Genomic DNA, 22,233 nt, shown 5'->3' on the forward strand with positions numbered 1-22,233 from the left:
CTGCTAGTTAGTCAAAACAATGACTAAATGGTCATGGAAATAAGGCCTAAGTTTTTTGGTAGCTATTATCAGGGCCAAAGCTTGCTTTTTGAAATCAGGATATCTAGTTTCTACATCCAATAACGTATGGCTCATGAAATATATTGGGTTTTGAACCGTACCTTCTTCTCGAATTAATATTGCACTCATTGCTGCCTTTGAAGAGGATAAGTATATTTGCAGTGTTTCTCTTGAGATTGGTCTGGATAGAACTGGTGGGCTGGTCAATCTTCTTTTTAGCTCCTAGAAGGAGGCTTGACAGTCCTCAGACCATCTAAACTCATTCGTAGCATTCATATTTTTGAGCGCCTTGAAGAATGGAGCACATTTGTCACAAGATTTGAATATGAATCTACTCGGGGCTGCTATCTTCCTTGTCAGACTTTGAATCTCTTTCATATTGCTTGGAGGTGGCACATCTAGAATTGCTTTGATTTTTTCCGGATTTGATTCAATCCCTCTTTGGGTAATCATGTACCCTAAAAACTTCCCGGATGAGACTCCGAATGCACATTTTTTAAATTAAGCCTCATCCCATTTTTTCTCAGTACATTGAAGCATTCTTCCAAGTCAAAAAGATGATCAGCCTTAAATTGACTTTTCAACAGGAGATCAACCACATATACCTCCATATTACGCCCAATTTGATCAGCAAATAACTTTTTCATTGCCCTTTGATATATTGCTTCAACATTTTTTAAACCGAAGGGCATAACTTTGTAACAATAACTTTCACAATTAGTCATAAACGCTGTATGAGATTGATCTTCTTTTTCCATCATAATCTGGTTATAACCAGAATATGCATCTATAAAGCTTAGCATTTGCTGACCTAAAGTGGCGTCAATAAGTTGATCAATTTGTGGCAGTAGATAACAGTCTTTGAGGCAAGCTTTGTTCAGATCAGTATAATCTACACACATCCTCCACTTGCCGTTATGCTTCTTAACCATCACCACGTTCGCAAGCCATTTGGGACATTCAATTTGCTCTATAAACTCGATTTTCTTGAGTTTCTCCACTTCTACTTTGATTGCTTCATGCTTTTCTGATGAAAAGTTTCTTCTTCGTTGTTTTAGTAGTTTGACGGCATGGTCAATCCAAAGACATTGTTCCACAACTTCTCTGCTCAGCCCCGGCATGTATTGGGCTGACCCAGGGAACACATCTGCATTATTTTGAAGGAACTTTTTTAGCAACATTTTGTCTTGATCAGACTGATTAGCTCCAATCATGGTCCCTTTTTCTGAATTCTCAAGATTCAACGAGAATTTCTCCAACTTTTCTACTGGCTCTCCTCTTTGAATTTTCTCCTCATCTCTGTTGTCCATAATTTCAACAATTAAGGCCAGTGCCTTACCTTGGGATTTTGAGTCTTTCAAGAACGTTGTATAACATTGTCTTGAAAATTTTTGATCAGATTTGCATTCTCCACCACCTGCTTCTATTGGGAACTTCATCTTTAAATGTCTTGTTGAGACAATAGCACCAACCGAATTCAAAATTGATCTTCCCAGAATCACATTGTAGGCCGATAGGTTCTTGATCAGCAAAAACTTAGTGACCGTAGTCACTGTTTGTAGACGAGATCCCAAAGTCACTGTTAATTCCACAGTTCCTTCCACGGGAGTGGATTATCTAGAAAATCCAAACAACCTAGTCCCGCATGGTATTATCTTTACCAAATCCAGTTTTAGACGTAGGAAAGCTTCATAAGACATGATGTCTACCGAAGATCCTGTATCTACTAAAACTCTGTGAATGTCCCTGTTTGCCACTTCAATAATAACTACAATAACATCATCATGTGGTTCCTGAATCCCAATCATTTCCTCCTCCGTGAAGACTATTTCCTTCATCTTTTTAATTCTTGTTGGAACAATATGAGATTCAATAGAGTTGACAAACCTGGCATGAGCCCTGGATTTTGAAACTGAAGTCAAGTCTAAACTTCCTAGTATGGTCATAATTGGAGACTACTTTTGCTGAACCCTCTTGATCTCCAAGATTTCCCACTGGAGAATTAGATTGAGAGCCTTTTCTCACCTGATCTTCCCTTCCTGGTCCTCTTTTATTCCATCTCCGAGGTTGATCAGCAGCATTTCTTTGGACTCCTCCATTTCTCCTTTGAACATATCGATCAAGTCGTCCCTGACTGATCAATCGTTCAATTTCATTTTTCAGAATCCTACTATCGTCCGTATCATGACCATGATCCCTGTGGAACCTACAATATTTATTTGGATTTCTTTCTTCAGCTTTTGCAATCATCGGTGTTGGCCACTTCACAAATCTTTGATGTTGAATTTGCATTAGAATTTCTAATCTTCTGGAGTTCAAGGGCGTATAATTTTCTGGAAATGGACGTGGAATGTACCTTCTGATCTGTCGATCATTTCTTGGAAAATTTCTACTACTCCTTTGGTCTTTTTGATATGACTGTAGTGTTCCATTTTCCTTCCTTTTGCTTCCATCACCATCGGTTTCCTTTCTAGCCTGCAAGATATCCTTCATGTTGGTGTACTGATTGCACCGTGATGTTAATTCTGTGATGTTTGCAGGCTTATTCATGATCAAAAACTCCAGCAGGTGATCATCAGTTAGACCTCTAAACATAGCATCATAGGCAACAGTCTCATTAAGATTTTTAATCAGGATCGACTCTTGATTGAATCGCTTCATATAATTCCGCATTGATTCAACTGGTTTTTGACGAATCGCCTCCAGATTATCAATAGTTTTGCTACTTTTCATGCTGCTTTGGAACCTTGACAGAAAGATTCTAGTAAGGTCTTTGAAATTTCCAATTGAATTTGGTTGCAAGCTGAAGAACCAGGTTGTTGCAGGACCTTTGAGGGATGAAGGAAATGATTTGCATTTCATCACATCTGAATTCCCTGCCAGCATCATAACAGAATTGAACTGAGCCAAATGCTCAATCGGATCTGTGCTCCCATCATACATAGTAAACACTAGAAGTTTAAAATTGTGAGAGGTAGTGGAGGTGTCATTTTTTCTCTTGAGAACGGATTGTGATCCAAATTCTCCTCAATGACTTCTTTATTGTCTTTATTCGTCAGTCACTAGATTTGATCGTTTAGAAGCTTAAATCTTTACTGATCTCAGCTCCATGAACTTTAGAATGACTACTCATTGATTGCTCTTTCTCCTTACAATCTCTACGGCTCCCAAGAGTTTTACTCCTTTTGCTTTGGCTCACTGGATCGTTTCTACTTGAGAATTAATCATCAAGTTCCAGTAGAATGTAATTTGGATTGGCACTTTCTCCTTCACCTTCTTTGAAGCTTGATTTCCTTTGGCTCTATCTCAACTCTTGCATTTGAGGATTTTGGTCAAAGATCGCCTCTACTTGGGAAAGAGATCGAGATCTAATGACTGGTGCTATTGGAACTCTCCTTTCCTCTGGGATTCCAATTTGTCATATATATGATCTCATCAGATTCTGCGTCTCCAGAATTTAATGTTGCATGCTCTCAAATTGAGCTTTAATCTGGTTTGAACCGAGATTTGGTTGATAAGCCACGACAACTGTTTCTGCAAGTTGTTTTTCTTTGTCATTGATTTCAGTTAGATGCGGTGAACGCTCTTCTGTTGTTTTTTGTTTCTGACGAGTTTGTACTGTTGGAGGTTGCAGTGATAATGTCGTCTCTTTCGTCTTTCTCTTTGGATTGACTCTTCGTGGTTCTCTTTGATTAGCTTCCACCATTTCAAACGGTAATGCTTCCTTTCGCTCAAGTGATTGAGCCATGACTTCTGTTCTAGATTTGCAAAAACTTTCCCACAAATGGCGCCAATTGTTGGTGCAAATTTCGCCTAGCTTTGTGAACTGTGATTTTGCACCAAGCTCTCAGATCTGAATTGATTTGGTTTGATCTCTCCTTCTTCCTGTAAGATGAACGAATTGTAAGAAATGATGCCGATCGGTGGGATCAGCGTTCCGTCTCCGACGATCTAGTCAGTGTTAGGTTTGAGATGATCGTCCCAGAGCTCAGTGAGAGCTTCTGGAAAGCTTTAATGGAAAAATGCGGGAAGAATGTGAGGGACTTTGAGAATTTGAATATCCTACTTACCTATGCACGCCTCGTTCCTTTTATAGCTCTCCCACTTGACTTTTTCTTCCTAATGACCGTCATATTATTAGTTTAGATCGAATGGGTATGATTTGATCTTTGTTCTGTTTTCAGGTGGACCCGCAGCTAATCTTTATGATTTTGGTTGAACTTGGTTAGACCGGTAAAAACCGGATGGGGTTATTTTATTCACAACAACATGAAAAGAAAAAAAAAAAATATTAGTTGAGGATGGCTCTAGAAAATTGGACCAAACAACAACATTGATTATGGGTTATCATGTGCATTTCCTCAAAGTTACAAACTTTTACTTGCAACCCCTCAAAAAATCCGACCTTATATCCACCAAAAAAAAAAAAAAAAAGGAAAGAAAAGACCAAGAGCTTTTTATACAATATTTACTATTTTTGGGGTGAAACTAGTAACCACCCACTATTATGCTGTAAATTATATGGCACCCACTTGAAATCTTACAAGTTATCCACAGTTAAGTTTTGCTATTAAGTGGTGGCTAAAATTACCCAAATGCCCATATTCTTATTTAAGTGCAATTGAAGTCATTGAAAAATTGAAATTCAAATTACGTAAATGCTTTTTGGACAGAAAAATTATAAAAATGCCCCAAATTCACCATCTCTCTCTCTCTCTCTCTCTCTCTCTCTCTCTCCCTCCAACCTATCTTGTTAGTTTTTTTTTTTTATTTTTTATTATTTTATTATTTTATTTTTTTAATATATATTAAGTTTCAAATTTAGTTTTTGCATTTCTTTAAATTTTAATTGTTTTGTTAGTGTGTGGGACCCATGAGGTAAGGGCGGTAATGAGGCACCCATGAGTAAAGGAGGCCCTTCATAACCTTGGTTATGAGGCTCTTCATGACATTGATCATGAGTCTTAAAGGTCTTGATTATGGTGATGAGGTGGGCTTACTTGTAGGAACTATTGACCTTCAATTCTCATTTCAGCTTCATGACCATTCATGGCCATTACCATGAGTCTTAAAGGTCTTGATTAAGGTGAATATGTTAGTTAATTCTCGAAGTAGTGGGGAGGTGAGGTCAAGGTGGTTTATTCTCATTAGTGGGGAAGGGACAAACCCATTGATTCTCCGTTAGTAGGGAATTGATTCTCCACTTTGTGAGTAGGTGAGTCATTGTGATTCAATGACCCAATTCATTGCCTAGAGAATCTCAAGGGGTGTAAGGTGTGGTTTGGACCTATATAAACCCAACCCTTCGTTGCATGTGGTGTGTAATAGAAACACTCCTCACACTTGCATTATTTGTTATTTATTTTTAAAAGTTTTTTTCTTTGAGTTTGTCTAAGTGTTGTGCTCTAGCTTTTGGTTCCTTGAAGGGACTAGAAGAACTACCTCATCTTCTAGTTGGAGGTTGCTTAATCTTGGAGGTGGTGGTGCGAAGAACCGTTGGTAGTAGGGTGCATTAATTACCTTACAAACAACACTCAAGGTGTGACTCAACCTCATTGATTGGTGGTTCATTTGACTACAACATCAAGCTCTCTGGATTGGCTAAGGATCTTCATCTTTCAATTGTATTGCAATTTCATTTTTTGTGTTTTTTAGAATTTGTAATACAATTACCCCAACATATCTTCTCCGACCACCCAAGTACAGAACATTGGGATGCATAGATTCTATGGCATCTCTAGCAAGTTGACAAGAAGTGATTCATCAAAATAGGTGACCTTTCACAAAGAAAATCCTAAAGTGACACAGGCGGTGATGGAAGCTCCGGCAAAAATGCCCACTTTATTAAGCTATTAGCTTGTTCATTTGGGACTAATTTGAAGAAGCATTGAAGAAGAAGAAGAAGAAGAAGAAGAAGAATCAATGGAAGTCACTATAAAGTTGTATTCCTTGATGACCATAGGCCATCTTGTATCAATGTTTGATCTGGGTATCCGTCAATGCAATCACCACCTCTCCCTCACCGTTGTCGTCACAACCAACCAATTTGTACCTTCAGAAGTCACCATCGTGCCACCGAAACAATCCCTTCCATCACCTTCCACCACCTTTCCTCCCTCTCGATAAAACCTTCTCCAAATCGAAGCCTTGTAGCAGTCAAAGCCAAACTCATCCTCCTCAACAACCCAAACCTCCTTCGTGCACTTCAAACCATCTCAGAAACCTCCACCATTCGAGATTTTGTAATGGATTTCTTCTGAGCTCCTGCATTTAGCGTTCCATCTGATTTGGGTACCCGTACATATTATTATATCCCTGCAGCTGCTATCTTTCTAAATTTCATGCTTTTTCTCCCCACCATCCACAATCAGACCACCAAGAGCTTCAAGGACCTCACTAAGACCTATTTTCCGGGCTTGCTGCCTGTTCTGGTGATGCAAATGCCTAAACCTTGCTGGATTGAGAAGATGAAGGCTACCCTTATTTCGTAGATATGAGTTTTAGCCTACCCAAGTCAAAATCAAAATGAATCATAGTAAACACTTTAAAAGCCCTCGAATTAGGAGCGATAAAGCCATCATTGATGGGCTTTGCCTACAAAAAGCTCTAACTCCACCTGTTTATTGCATCGGACCATTGATTGCAAGCCCCATTAGCAAACCTGTGGAGGCTGATTCTAAAATTAGTGCTTGTCATGCCTGGATACACAATCGAGTCAGAGCGATTGAAAGGTTTGCCTACTCCAAAAGGGATGCAACTTCTCTTTCACAAAGAAGAAGAGGATTGAACGGCGATTAAGGCAGAATTTCTTATTCTGTTGTTGCTTCAAAGGAGAAAGGATTGATAATTTTCTGATTATTTGCTTTGGTCAAAGAAAGCTTTGATGTTTTACCAAAACAAAATAAATTGATTGTCTGATTTTAGGGGCAAGAGAGAGCTTTGATGTTTTACCAAAACTATATCAATTTAGAGTCATAGAGGGGTGTCGGAGAAGATGGTTGCAGAGGGGTGGTCGGAGAAGATAGGTTGCAGAGAGAGAAAGTGTTTGGGGTAATTTTGTTATTTCCCTAACCAAGGGGCAGGTTTTGGGGTATTTTTGTAATTTCCCTACCCAAAGGGCATTTATGTGTTTTCAATTTCAAAATTTGAATGACTTAAATGACACTTAAATAAGAATAAGGGCATTTAGGTAATTTTACTCACCATTTAACAACGAAACTTAACTGTGGGTAACTTGTAATTTTTCAAATGGGTACCATGTAATTTAGGGCCATGGGGGCCATTCATTGATAGGGTTGCATATAATAGGCTTGGGCTTGTGGGGGTCCAAGAATGTGAGAAGCATGAGGGGACAGGAGAGCTTCCCGCCCATTATATGTGGATGACCAATAGGGTTAAGGAAAGGTGTAGTCCGAGAAGGAGACATTGACTCTAGATAGAAAAGGATACTGAACCAAGAAGGTGAGAAGCATGAGGGGAGGTATCTCGACCTAGTATGATGTGACTAAGTAGATGACTTGCATTGGGTTAGGCTTATCCTTGACATGCCCCAGTACTCATGCCAATGGTGTGGTGTGAGAGAGGTGACTAAACCCCAGCCATGGTGATAGTCCAAGAAGGATGCCTTAACCTTTTACCGAGATCTCAAGACCGGTAACTGACCCGTGAGAGATCAGAGTGACGATACCTTCCCAGAGGAGGCTGTTGTTCCATCTTAATGTGTGTCTACCATTAGAGACTAGCATCCGTTTATAGTATAGTTGCATTCTTGCGTCTTGTCCATATCATATTGTATCATGCTATGTTATTGAATTGGATTGTAATTTGTTATTTGTATTTGAACTACTCGTTGAGTTCTTTTGAGCTCACCCCTCGAGGACAATGTTTTCTTTAGATGACTTTACAGGTGAAGAATATATCCCGAGCTCATGTTCAGAGATCCTTCCCATTTATCATATAGTTGAGGAAGCAATGGGAGTTGACGGTGGCTCGTGGTATGACCCATGAACTGGTATGGAGCACTATTACGGCTTTGATTAACAATGTTAGAATAAGACCCTCATATGTTGATGGAACTACAAGCTGGACATCGATCCTAAGTTACAAGAGTACACTCTGTTACTTTGAGTATTGACATGGCTTCCGCACTCTGATATTTGTTTTAAGATCCTTATGAGATCCTTACTTTTGATTTCATTCTTTAATTATATTAATACATTGATTGATTCATGCTCATGATTATACTATTGTGTAAATGGTTGGATGATTATCTGAGACTTGATCTTCCGGGCTGTGGATCACACCTCTGGGTATTTGGGTAATAGGATATTAGCTGAAGGGATGTGACAGATGAAGCACCCACCATACCCAGTAGCACACCAAGCTCGTTGACAACACTATGCCTAAAAAACTAAACTTGTTTATGCCATGACCCTATCTCAAAGTTTAAAATTGTTATCCCTCACCCTAAACCCTAGAAAGACAAACAAAGTCAAGTCCCACCCTGATTGTTCTTGATTGGGTCAGATCAGGACAAGTTAGACTTGCCTTGTCCTTGTCCTTGGCACCAACAGATCTGATAAAAAAATATCTTCAGTCAATTGAAAATGGGATGGACAATTAGACAATGGAAATTCCAAAATCCTAGATATTCACTTCTTTCATTCCTTTCTTTAGTTTCTTCGAGGAAGGATTTGGGATGAATAGCCTACAGTCGTACTTCCTTCATCTCCTAGGCCCCTCGATAATTTTTCATGCATCTCATTAGACCACATAACCAGAAATGGTCGGCTCTGCCGCTATATTTGGTGATAGGTGGTATGCATTTCATCTATAAATTCATACTCTTGTAAATATTTGGTATTCATTTTTTTTAATCTTTCAAAGAAAGTTTTAATTAGTGTTTTAAGGATGAATCTGGCATAAATTCCTCCTATAAGGCTAGTTTAATTTTAGAAAACTATTAAGATCTGATGTGCTAGTCCTAAATTCCAACATAAGTCCCGCTTGCTGTGTGCGTTAGGGCAATTGGTTGTGGTTGGACATTAGCTCTAATAGAATTCTGAAAGCTAGGCATGTGATGGTGCATCGAAGGATTTGGAGTAACAACCATTTAAAATTGTTGAAAAAGATTAAAATTTTATGTGTTTTACTCAGGGTCTTCACTTACCCAATAAGGATTGAGATCGTTAGGAATTGTGTGTCTTATAAGTCTGTTCTAGACCTCTTCTTCTTCTACCAGTCTCTTGAACTTCTTCAAGCCAGACTCATGTTAAGGACTGATAGGAACGAAACCTGGTTTCATACTTTCTAATAGGTCCTGCCAAGGGGAAACCTTTGGACAACAGAAATACACCAGCTAGCATATGCTATGTGGAGTGTAACACTGTAAGTGGTCCTTCCAGGAATAGTTTCGACTATTCAGTTACAAAGTATGTGACTTGGTTGTATTCTTTGTGACAGGACAGGAAGGTTGGTAATTTGGACAACCGGATCACAAAAGCCCTGACCTTCAAAATATCTTGAGGGTTTAAAAAAAAAAAAAATCACGTGATCAACGGTGAGGAGATTAAACGATTTGTTCGCTCCCGCCCGTGTGTGGCTCTCGCATACGCGCTATGTCACCCACGCACTTATGATGGTATCAGAGCGTGGTTCATCCATCTTGCATCCGGATATTATGTAAGGAACGTTTTCTCTTAAAATCAAATTCTGAAGTTATGGTTCAATTTCTATGGAATGCATCCCCTAGCCCAAAAGGAAAGTCTATTATCTAAACTTCGTAGAGCGAGCTTGGCTATAAGTCTCAGTTCTGATAATTAGATGGAGCCCTGTAGGCTTTGTGTTTTGCGCCAAACGAAATTTACCATATAATACCAGTAATGACCACGAGAAAACCACTCCTTCGATATCTTTGCATTCATATAGTATAACTTTGCATCAGGCCAAGATATGTAAGTCTTAACTACGAAGGTAGTACTGAGTAGGATATACAACTTTATTGATCACTCGCTTATCCAGTTTCAATATTCACTGTTCACTATTCACAAGTACTATTCATTTTACTATTCACCTGCCACTAGTAAGTTTACTTTTCTGAATTCTAGTTAATTTTCTTTACTGTCAACTTTATATAATGAAGGAAGTAGTAGATAAATTTACTGTTTATATTCATCTTTTGCATAATTGTAATAATTTTTCACAAATAAAAGAAGTATTTTGCAGTTTATTTGAATATTACAAAACAATTGTGAATATTATAGAACTTCCACAACCATATGTTGAACAAGGATTAACTCTTCCAATAGAAATCCGCGAACTATAGTACAAAAAGAACAATTAAGAAATAAGTTTAAAAATCAAAGACAAATATATGTGATATATTTAGCAGTAAAACATTTTGACAAAAAAGAAACAGAATTACCTTGGTATAATCTTATAAAAGGAATAAAATATAAAAGTCCCTCATCAATGGGATTTGATCCTTATACATATGAATTACTCATGTCTGAAACTCTAGAAATAAAAAAACATGAACTTAAAATAGAAATTTTACACCAAAGAAATATTGGTGATGAACTTGTTTATATAAGAACAAAAATTCAACAAAATTATAATAGAATCTACAATATTATGAATAAAGATCAAGTAGTAATAAGAAAAAAAGATAGTAAAACATATGAATAAAATTGAAAGAAATAATCATAGATTATTTGAACAAATTAATAATTTAATAAAAATTTATGGAAATATTAAACAATATATGGAGCCTAAACAAAATGAATTAAATACAGCAATTTATAATGAAGATAGTGATAATTACGAATTAGAATAATTATACAAATACTAGTAGAAACATACACAATATATATATATATATATATATCTGCTTTACAACATAGTCAAACAAATAACGGAAAGAAAATAGCTTTTTGTAGCTTATTAGAATATTTTAAACATGCAGTAAATATTATTGAACTCCCTGAAGAAACTATTATTCAAGGAATAACTTTACCCAGTGAAATAAGAGAACTTATATTTGATAAATTAGCGTCATCCATAGAATCCACAAATCCAAAATTATTATCACAATTTACACAATTAAAAGAAGACACAAGATCAAAGAAACAAAAATATTGTATACATAGGTTTTCGAGTTATTTCGATCAACCTGACGAAGAACTCCCTTGGTATAAAAATATAGAAAATATGAAAATGAAATTAGCTATATCTTACGGATATGAACCATTTGATAGAAGTTTAACTTTAATCGAAACAATAAATATAAAAACTCAAGAAATGAAAATAGAAATCCAAAAACAAAAAGATATAAGTGATGAGGTAGTAATATTAAAACAACAAATCATAAATAATTATGATAGTATACATAGATTAACTGCTCCAAGATATTTAGGCCCACAAGGCCTTACCCTAGAAGAAAGAGAACTTCTAAAAGAATTTAGACAACAAAATAATGAATTATTTGAAAAAATTGGAATATTATTAAAACAATTTGAACAAATAATTAGAGTAAATGAAGAAAATGACAGCTTATTTGAAGATTATCATAATTCAGAAGAATATTACTAAATGGATCAAGAAAATAAAAATTATAAAAATGAACTAATAATACTTAGACAAAATCAAGATTACATAAAAAGTGAATTAGAACAAATTATATCTGTAACAAATCAATTAAAATTACAACAATTACCAACAAGTGAAGATATACATAAACTAATCTTTTTCTTTGAACAAGAGCAAAATAGACATATAAAGTATAAAGAAATATTTAATTTATTAAACGAAAGATGTGATAAAGTAAATATTAGATGTGATCAAATAATGGAAAAATTAGAATATTTAGAAAAAAATAATTAAACAAATAGGATATTAGGCTATGGAAGACAACCTTATATATCAACAAATTTTACAACAAGCCAAAGAATATCACCTAGAAATAGAAGGTTTATCAAAATATGATCCAAGACAACCCACTGATAAAATTCTCCTTAAACAAAATAATGTAATAATACTATTACATTTAAAACTCCTAAATAACATAGAACAATTGCACAAAGATTTACTTTTATTACAAGATTTAATACCAAAGAAAACTACAGTGAATGATATATTATCTCAAATGGAAAATCTAAATATTAACAAGACAACAGGAATAGATAGACTCAAACAACCAAAACCCTTAGCTAAATTTTACGTGCAAAAATCATGAGTAAAATGATAAGAAAATTTTCTAATAGACAGCTAGTAGGACAATCCTCCAAAACTTCAGAAAGCCCACAAGAAAATAAAATAATAGAAATTGTAGATATAAATTAAAATATAAAAATATTTAGGAATAATGATTTAAATCTATTAAACCCTAAAACCTTATATAATACAGCAAACTTCCCAAGAGATACCGTATTTATAAGACATAAAAACGAAGAAATTGTAAGTTGTTTAGAAGGACAAACCATCAGATTACCAATGGTGGACAAAGAATTAAAAATATTATTAAAACCAAAGCATATTAAATTAATACACACTGGAATATTTGTAGTTGGAATAAAATCCCTTACTCGAAAACACTTAGGCACTAAAGCCCTGGTAACAATATATGATTCTAGATGGAAAAACACAAATTCAATAATACAATTAATGGAAATAGATATGAACAATAATGTAGGATTAGTATTCTTCACCCCTGATATGTTAATTGATAAAGAAGCTTTTATAAATAATATACAGATAGGAATACAAACTAAAGGATATGAAGGATTTACAGGAAACAATCTTATAATTTGTACCGGATTTTTAGGAGCCGGAATACAAAATTCAACCACTAATTATAAAATAAATATAAAAGATATAGTAGAAAGTATGGCTAGTAAAGGAGTAAAAGCCATAACACCCCCTAAAATAGACTCTTTTGAATATGCAGGATTACCATGGAATATTTCTCAAATAGTGCAAAACGATACACAAACGACAATAACTCCATTTGATCACTCAATGTATCAAACAGCTAAAGGAGAGACATTAATAAAATTCACAAATTATACAACCCTAACCCAACCTAAGACAGACACTGATATTGAATCAATTAGTGATTAAACAAAACAAAATGGATATAAAAAATACTTTAAAAGAAATGCACCAATCAATAGATAAATTAACAAATAATATAGCAATAATTACCAAATTAGTAGAAGAACAATGTAAAAAAGATAAGTTAGAACAAGAAAATAAATTAAAGGCTATAGAAAAACAGAAAGAACTTGTTATAACACCCGATACAAATACTACCTATGACTCTAACTTAGAATTTGAATCTGAAATATCAAATATTATTAATACAGAATACGTTATAGATCCAGAACGTGAGTATATACAAGAAATTATATATAATATAAATAATGAATATATGGAACCACAAGAATCTAGAGCTAGTGCTTCAAATCCACCTCAAAATACTCATATACGAGATACAACAATGAATACTGAAGATGGATCATCAGGAATGAATATACCTAGACCATCTGCACAACATAGAGATATATTTTTATTACTGAAAAATACCAACAATTTTAATCATAAATACACAATGAGAATCTAGAGGACAAAGATACCCTACAGATGAACCGATAATACTCTAGAATCATGAACAAGGAGCTATATTAAATATAACACATCATGATCCACAAAAATGGAATATTGTTATATCTATTTGGAAACAAAGAGTTACTAATGATATTTATAAAAATTTAATGTTGAAAATTTAACAACAGAAGAATTATTTGCTAGATTAGAAACATATTTAGGTGATTCAGTTAAAGTGATATGGGAAAAATTTAAACAAGAATATCAACCCACATATCAATATTTAATAAATCTAGGAAATAATCCATTCAATTTTTTAAATTATGTCGGACAATTAATCACTGGAAAAGACCCAAATTTAGGAAACACTACAGAACAGGCTGATGCCCTAAAAACATTAGAACAAATGTCTTTAACAGATTATCGATATATTAAACAATTTTGTAATGATTATATGTATTATGGAATAAAATCTGGATTATATTTTAATAAAGAAATAAGTGACAAACTATTTTTAAAATTACCCGGAATATTAGGACAACAAATACTAGAAGCTTGGAATTATTTTTTAAAAGACAAGGTTGAGTTTATAAATAAAGCAGATATGCACAGCATCGGTATAAAAGTACAATTTATAATGGAAACACTCAAAGCTAAATGTGCCGACCAATTAGCACAAAAACAATTAAAAGGTGATAATAGCTATTGCGATATAATGTATGTCCCACAACAATACAATAGAAATATACCCTTCTATAGAAAACAAGCTAAACAAAATAGAAATTACCAGAATTCGAAATACAATACAAATTCCACTAAAGGCCAAAATAGCTATACTAGTAAACCTCGAAAAACAAATTCAAATTACTCTATCCGAAAATCTAGAGCTAGAAAACCATTTTTTTCTTAAGATAAACATGTTAGAAGATATGAACCTAGAAGGACATATAAACAACAATTAAAATGTTATACCTGCGGCAATACAAGACATTTTAGTAATAATTGCCCAAATTTACAAAATACATATACTCAGAATGCTTATTTAGTACAAAACACAAATCAAACGTTATTAGAAATTGACAAAGATGTTTCAGATACAAAAAGCATTTATAGTATAATTACTATACATGATAGGGAAGATATAGAACAAGAAGATCTTGAACAAAAACCAATAGAAGAATTATTCCACAACATCAATTTAAACCATATTTATTAAATGACAAGTTGTTCTCATAATTGGATAAACAACAAAGGCAACCTACAAATAGGATGTCTCTATTGTGGCTTTTGGCCATCTTTACAAAACCGGTATCAATGTAACAAATGTTATAAAGAAACCTGTAAATCTTGTCTTACTGGCAAAACCTCTCCATTTTTATAAACATTACCGAATATTCAAATATCACTCTTCTCTCACCTACCTCAACCCAAAACACACCTGTTCTACAAACTACAACTGCACCTTCTGATCTTAGATTAACACAAATTGAATCCAATTCTCGCCAACATAATGCACAACTTCAAACTCGCGTTTCAGCCCTCGAATCTGATATAATCACTATTAAATATGATATTCAAACTATGCACACAACCCTAAATACCTTAACATCCCAGGTCCAATATATTACTGAATTATTACAACTAAAACAACATTCTCAATCACCGCCTAACGAGCTATATAACACTTAATATTCCACAAACTCTGACCCCACTTCATTTCCTACTTTCCAATGTTCACCTCAACCAACTTTAAATACTCTTTTGGTCAAAGTCAAACTAACAATTCTTTCCACTAACAAAGAGATATTTCTTATCGCCCATGTTGACACAGGATGTACAAAAAACCTCATTTCTTCCCATTTTATCTCTGAACATGATACTCAGCCCATATCTAACCCACAAACCACGATCAGTTATGGTATTGATAATATTCCACATGTATATACTCATCAACTCAAACCTTCCACAATTGCTTTTCACAACCATGGTAAATAATACATTAAATTCTTAGGAATGGACTTAGGCAATGGTACTATTAAGTTACAACCCCATATTGCCACAAAAATACAAGACTTTCCTGATAAATTAACATCGATAACACAAATTTGATCATTTTTAGGCTTAGCTAATCAAGCTAGACCTTTTATACAAAACTTAGGAAAATATTTAGGACCTTTACACCATAAAACTTCATCGAATGGAGAACATAGATGGAATAATCAAGATATTCTTCTTGTACAAAAAATTAAAAATCTTTTCTTAAATATTCCCTCATTACGATTACCTACAGATAAGGATTATCGAATAATAGAAACTGATGGTTGTGAAGCTGGCTGGGGAGCCATTTTAAAAATTAAACCATCAGAACAACACTCTAAATCAACTGAAGAAATCAGTAGGTATAACTCAGGAAAGTTTAGTATAAAAACATTGACCTTTGTTGAATACGAAATTGAGGCCTTATTAAAAGGACTTGATTGTATGGAAATATTCCTAACAAATCGACCATTTACAATTCGAATTGACTGTGAAGCCATAGTCAAAGCATATAATAATTTAAATGAAAGGAAAATACAACATAGGAGATGGGTTCTTTTAAGAAACCATTTTTATAATAGAGGATATAAAATTACAATACAACATATAAAAGGTGTAGATAACAAAACTGCTGATTTACTATCCAGGATACACCAAATTTTACAGGACCCTGGTTAACCTCCTCTATTTTATGATTACACAGGAAGATGATATGATCCGAGATCTCATACAAAGGAGTAATACAACTCCGAACAAAGCTCTTCACTTTTCCTCTCGATAACCCCCTCACAATTATTGAATAATACCTTCTCACCACAAACACGGCGTTTACTCGACAAAGATAATGGGAATAGTTCGGTAATTCAAATACCGGTGCAGCTCGCACATTCCCTTCTTTCTCACCACACAGAATTCCCTCTCCCCCAGAAACTATAAACTTTGGAAAACATATTCTGTTCAAAACTCTCACATGAAGTTTGTAAATAGCAATGGCTATATGATCAGTGATTAAGAGCAAATATGTTTGGACAACATATGGTACAATGCAAACAAGTGCATCATTCAACATAAAGCTATCTCAGGATTAGCAAATGCCATACATGTTGCTGCTTTCCTATACGGACAACTGCGAACAAAGAAAGGCAATGCGAAGTTCTACGTCGTCTACCAAGGACACAATACTAGCATTTTTCTTGATTGGGAAGATGTTGCAGAAGCTACAAAAGGTTATCTCACTCCTTTCTTCAAGGGATATGAGACCCTCGAACAAGCACAGATCTATGCCAAGTCGATGATTGGCCCAACATATTACATGGATCCAAAACTATGTAATGCTCCTCCTCAACAACCCTCTTTCTCCAACATGGCTCAGAGGAACACAACTTGTATACAATGCGAGCCAATCAAGAACAAAAACAGGGAACTCTTGGATCAAGTAGCCAATTGTTCTATGAGGATAAGCAAGTTACAAATAGAAAATGCTACAAAAGAAAGACTAATTCAGCGTTTAGAAGCTTTGAACAAAAGCCTCTTAGCTAACACAACACAAAGCACAAGAACTCCACGAAACGAATATATATATATATATATATATATTCCGCTAAAAGGGTCATTTTATAACGAAAATAAGAAGAAAAAAAGAAATACAGCAATTAGTACCACCGCCACCCGCACGGCCAATACACCCTCCCAGGTTCCACCATAATTGACAACAACAAGTCACGAAACGAAATGTAGAACGATAGAGCATCCAAACAAGATCTTTAAGAAAAGCTTCATAACATAATTACAAGCAGCACTATCCTCTCCCAATGGGAGGCTCGGACTCGTAAGGCATTTACCTCTTGAATCCTCGCTTGAAACCTACTGTTACTACCCTGCGGGCCTCCCGACAGGTCCGGAGGAGAACCTCAGCCGACCGATATAGACGAAGCGAAATTGGAAGAACACTTTCAATTGCAAGTTCATCATTGGCCGAACTCGGCCCACAAAGTCCAAATCACCCCGAGTTCCCAATGGGAACTCTAATAATATGCAACAGTCCTACCAATGAACACTCCAAAGAAGGGTTCAATTGCATAGAACCACCCGAACAAGCACTGAAATCAAAAGGGTGGCAAACCACGAGCATCCGAGGTCCCACAGTGAATTCCCCAAAGGAAGTTACCAATTGGATTAAAACACGGCATCTAAGGAATTTGAATTTCAAAACTATAGTCCACACCAAAGAAGTCAAAATTATAAATCCCGGGGCCCCTGACCCCACGAGCCCAAACAGAGTCACGCAAGCAATCAATCGAATTGTGGAGAAAGTCCCACAAACTGAAGGAGAAGAGTCCAAACAAAAAGGGCCCAAAGGAGAAGCAAACGAAAAGGAAAAGGGCGAAAGGGGAAGGGAGGGACCAAGAGGAAAGGAAAGAACAACCAAAGAAGACAAAAAAAAGAAAAGGACACAGAGAGAGAAAGACAAAGAAGAGAAACACACAGAGAACCAACGAGAGAAAGAAAGAAGACAAGAAAGAGCCCCAAAGAAAGCAAAGAGAGGAGGAGAAAAAAACCACAAAAGAAGAGAAAAAGAGAAAAACCAAAAAACGAAGAAAAAAAAGAAGAGCAAGGAAAAAAAAAAAGACCCAAAAAAAGAAAAGAAAAAAAAAAAAAAGAAAAAAAGAGAAGAAAGAAGAAAAAAAAAAAAAAAAAAAAAAAAGAGAGAAAAAACCAAAAAAAAAAACAAAAAAAAAAAGAAAAAACCCAAAAAAAAAAAGAAAAACCCAAAACCAGAGAGGAAAAGAAAAAAAAGAAAGAAAAAAAAGAGAGAAGGGAGGGAAAAAAACCAAAAACCCAGAAGAAAAAGCCCAAAAAAATATAACTTCCAATCTACCATTTACTATCCATGTCACTATAAAATTTGAAATCAATAATATCTCAACTAGATGCACCTAAAAGAAAAAAACATAAAGCTTCCATAATCCAACCTGTTATTAAATTTGAATCATCTGATATAGAAAAGTAAATTAAAGAGCAATTGTACTTCCAAGCTACTAAAAATATGATGACAAAAATCACCAAGAAATTGAAGAATTGGAGTCGCAGGGTTGAAACAAATCAGGATCAAAATCAGAGCTTGAATCAAGGTTAATATAAGGGTAAGTATTATTGTCAAATAAATTAAAATAAAGGTTGAGATTAGAGACAAAATCAAGGGTCGGTATTTCCTTTGAACTCAAGCCAAAATCAGGATCATAATTAGGGCGAGAGTTAGAGACGGGTCGGGACAGGTAGCATAGAACAAAGACTAATTCCAAGCCTTGGGTTCCGACCTGCCATTAGGGTCAAAATCATGAGCCCAACCTCTGCTATGGGATCAGGGCAGGATAGGACCAATGTAGGATTTTTCGGCGATGTTTAGCCATTTCAGAAAGAGGCAGCACGAGAAGTTCCTTCAATAATTTATATGTCATATATAGGGGTGTCATCAATGCGGTTTGGGGTGGTTTCGGGCTGAAAAACACCTAGGCCAAACATGGTCCATTAGCAAAATAACGGTTTTTGGCCGGTTTCGGTTTGGTGCGGTTTGGGTTCGAGCTAACTAACGGTTTAGACTCGGGTTGATTAACGGTTTATGGTGTACAAGAAAAGAACAATAAGAAATAATTTAGCATCCTACAATAAAAGCCAAAATTCTATGGAAAGTAAAGTTGCTATTGGTCAATTTTAAAAAAATCCACCAATTCTATAGAAATTAAAAACCTAGATATTAAGTAGTAGAATGACTAATTAATCTTTGAATTCATGCTTAATTTTTTTAATTGTTTATACCAATTACCTAGTGGTACTATAATGATTCAAATACTATTTAATGTAAAATTACAAAACGGGTTGTAAAATGGGCTATAACAGGTTGGTTCGGGCTCCCCCACCCTAAGCCCAAACACAGCCCATTAAGGTTCGGTTTGGCTATAACGGGCTGGTGCGGTTCGGAAACAAAGATGCAATTGGAATTATGTAAGGTTGTTATAATTGGAAACAAAGATGTACGATATTATAAAGTAAGGTTCACTAAATCTATAAATTTATATCAGAAGTCAAATCATAAGATAATATTTATATCTCCTATAATAATTACTATTTATTAAAAAAAAATCAGACCGAAACCTAGCAAGTGTCGCCAAGGAATTTTCCCTTGTTCAGGTGAGAAAACCTTGAATAAAAATAGAAAAAAATTAAAAAAAAAAAATTAAAAACGGAAGGAAGACCAAGTTTTTTCTTTCACATCTTTCACATCTTTCACAAGAATCAGTCGGACCTTTTCTGTTAATATATTAGTGCCAATTAAATAATAGGACGACGGACTCAGATCTATCCTTTTCAAATCAGTCGATTAAAAACCAAGAATAAGTAACAGACGACGGTTTGATAAATAGGCCAACCTGAGTTGGTTCGTATTCACATTAGGAAAAGAGAATGAAAGAAAAAGTCGACTTTGAAGAAACACATGAGAAAACTAACATTCGAAGAAGTGCTTGTAGGCTTAACCAGGTCACGTACTACACCTCTATAAATACCACCTCGTTCAGGCTCTTTTTCACATCAATTCGAACGTTTCTGAATCCTGTACAGAAGTCTATAGCTTCTACTCCTGTCTATTTGTGTTTTGTTTCCTTTCTGTTTCTTGAGGATGGAAGCTGCTGGGGAGAAAAAATATGCTTTACTGATGGCTGCTAGAGACTCAGAGTATGTGAAGAAAGTGTATGGTGGGTACTTCAATGTGTTTCTGAATGCATTTGCAGACGAAGGGGAAACATGGGATATGTTCAGTGTTGTGGATGGAGTGTTCCCTGACTTGGATGATCTTGATAAGTATCATGGTTTTGTAATCAGTGGTAGTCCTTTTGACGCTTATGGAAATGACTCCTGGATCTTGAAGCTTTGCTCTCTGCTGCGTAGACTGGACTCCATGGGGAAGAAGGTGCTGGGGATATGCTTTGGCCATCAGGTACTCTTTTGTATAGGTTTTTATTAATGAGCTACTTCTTTTACTTTCTCGTACAGTTCACCTCTTCCTTGTCTTGGCATTTACATCTTGGCGTGTTTCATTGACTAGGTCTTGTGCCGAGCACTGGGTGGTAAGGTTGACAGAGCTTGTGGTGGATGGGACCTTGGGTTAAGGGAAGTCAACATGATAGGGGAACTGCCGCCCTGTAGCATCTTTGATGGCCTACAGGAGATTCCATCCACTCTCACCATTATTGAGTGTCACCAAGATGAGGTACATAGCCTTGCTCACCTTCTATTCTCCCCCCCCCCCCCCCCCCCCCCTTCCCCTATCTCAATTGTGCGTGTGTGCAGTGTAGTCCTTGATTCTTGACCATTCCCGGGTTGACTAATTATTAGGTCAAGGGTCAATATATAATTGACCAACTCTAAAACCGCTGATTTACCAAAATAAATAAATAAAAATCAGCAACTCTACTTCTAAAACACCAAATATTGTCCAAAATCAAAGCGTTGACGGCATAGACTAATCATAAGGCCGGACACAAAGGGTGTAAAGGAGTGTTCTCTTGGGGAGAGGAAAGACTGAGAACTACACATAGTATGGATTTTTCATACATTTATTTTTCTACCTTGCCTACATCCTTAAGGTAGTTTCTTCGTTCCTTACCCCAAGGGGATTCAATCTCTTGACTTCGCATTTCTTGTTTAAAACTCAATACAATTGCTTGACTTCCTATTTTTATGGGCTTAATTTATTATCTTATTTCATATCAATCTACAAGTCGTATAGTTACTAATAAGGTTTAACTCAATGGTACAGGTAAGAGAGGTTCCATTGGGTGCCAAAGTGATTGCTTTCTCCAACCAGACTGGAGTGGAGATGTTTGTTCTAGACCACCACATATTAGGCATTCAAGGCCATCCTGAGTACACCAAAGACATCTTGTGTAATATAATTGATCGTCTTACTAACAACTACTCCATAAAGGTAAATAATCACTTATTTTATGTTTTTAGCTATTTCATTAGCATGATTCATTCCCTTTTGAAGGAGAAACTTACTTATTTGAATTTTATGCAGAAAGAATTTGCTGAACATGTGAAATCTGGATTGGAGCTTGCAGAACCAGATAGGAAGTTCTGGTTAAAGATATGCAGGAACTTTTTGAAGGGAGGACAAGCTTTTTGTGCTTAGTTTGACTTGCTCTCCCTCTATATTCAAACTAAAAAGATGATGTAATAAGTTTTTTACAGTAATCTTTTTAGGAAAAAAAAAAAATTTCTAAAATGAAGACCTCCTTCATTTCCTGCAATAAAAGAAAGTTAGAAAAGATAAGTTATTTGTAGAGTGAAGATCTCCTTCATTCACTGTAATAAAAGAAACTTGTTGATATGTACTTGCTTTATTTGATGAGAATCTAGTTTATTTGGTGTTTGAAGAAACCTCATAGTATCAATCCAGATCTAGCTAAAGAGTATACGGATATGTGATAATGATTGGTTTTGTCTAACGTGTGATGGTGATTGGCTACCCCATTC

At 35.4% G+C, this 22,233-nt stretch overlaps 2 protein-coding genes across 2 annotated transcripts; one reads left to right on the forward strand and one right to left on the reverse strand.

Moving 5' to 3' along the window:
* Positions 1–518: 518 nt before the first annotated feature.
* On the reverse strand, positions 519–3,003 carry LOC149018508 (uncharacterized). Its single transcript, XM_089153896.1, has 3 exons — positions 1,948–3,003; positions 1,722–1,898; positions 519–1,580 (listed from the first exon to the last, which is right to left on the reverse strand). The coding sequence occupies exons 1-3, from the start codon at positions 3,001–3,003 to the stop codon at positions 519–521; spliced, it is 2,295 nt and encodes a 764-aa protein (XP_089010022.1).
* A 17,299-nt stretch (positions 3,004–20,302) lies between these two features.
* Positions 20,303–22,097, forward strand: LOC149018509 (gamma-glutamyl peptidase 5-like). Its single transcript, XM_089154377.1, has 4 exons — positions 20,303–20,692; positions 20,801–20,965; positions 21,515–21,682; positions 21,776–22,097. Exons 1-4 carry the CDS (start codon positions 20,375–20,377, stop codon positions 21,887–21,889), a joined length of 765 nt encoding a protein of 254 aa, XP_089010503.1. The 5' UTR covers positions 20,303–20,374; the 3' UTR covers positions 21,890–22,097.
* The last annotated feature ends 136 nt before the right edge of the window (positions 22,098–22,233 follow it).

This window comes from Hakea prostrata, chromosome 4 (genome assembly GCF_041222555.1).
Source record: "Hakea prostrata isolate BN-2017 chromosome 4, UWA_Hpros_2, whole genome shotgun sequence".
NCBI classification, from domain to species: domain Eukaryota; kingdom Viridiplantae; phylum Streptophyta; class Magnoliopsida; order Proteales; family Proteaceae; genus Hakea; species Hakea prostrata.

Bases quoted from the DNA above. Each gene is read 5' to 3' on its own strand.
- LOC149018508 (XM_089153896.1), bottom strand. From the start codon at position 3,003: ATGTATGATGGGAGCACAGATCCGATTGAGCATTTGGCTCAGTTCAAT. The intron at 1,899-1,947 runs GTTTGTCAACTC...AGAATTAAAAAG, and splicing joins AAATCCAGGGCTCATGCCAG to ATGAAGGAAATAGTCTTCAC. The intron at 1,581-1,721 runs GTAAAGATAATA...TTGCTGATCAAG, and splicing joins TACGTCTAAAACTGGATTTG to AACCTATCGGCCTACAATGT.
- LOC149018509 (XM_089154377.1), top strand. From the start codon at position 20,375: ATGGAAGCTGCTGGGGAGAAAAAATATGCTTTACTGATGGCTGCTAGA. The intron at 20,966-21,514 runs GTACATAGCCTT...TCAATGGTACAG, and splicing joins TTGAGTGTCACCAAGATGAG to GTAAGAGAGGTTCCATTGGG. The intron at 21,683-21,775 runs GTAAATAATCAC...AATTTTATGCAG, and splicing joins CTAACAACTACTCCATAAAG to AAAGAATTTGCTGAACATGT.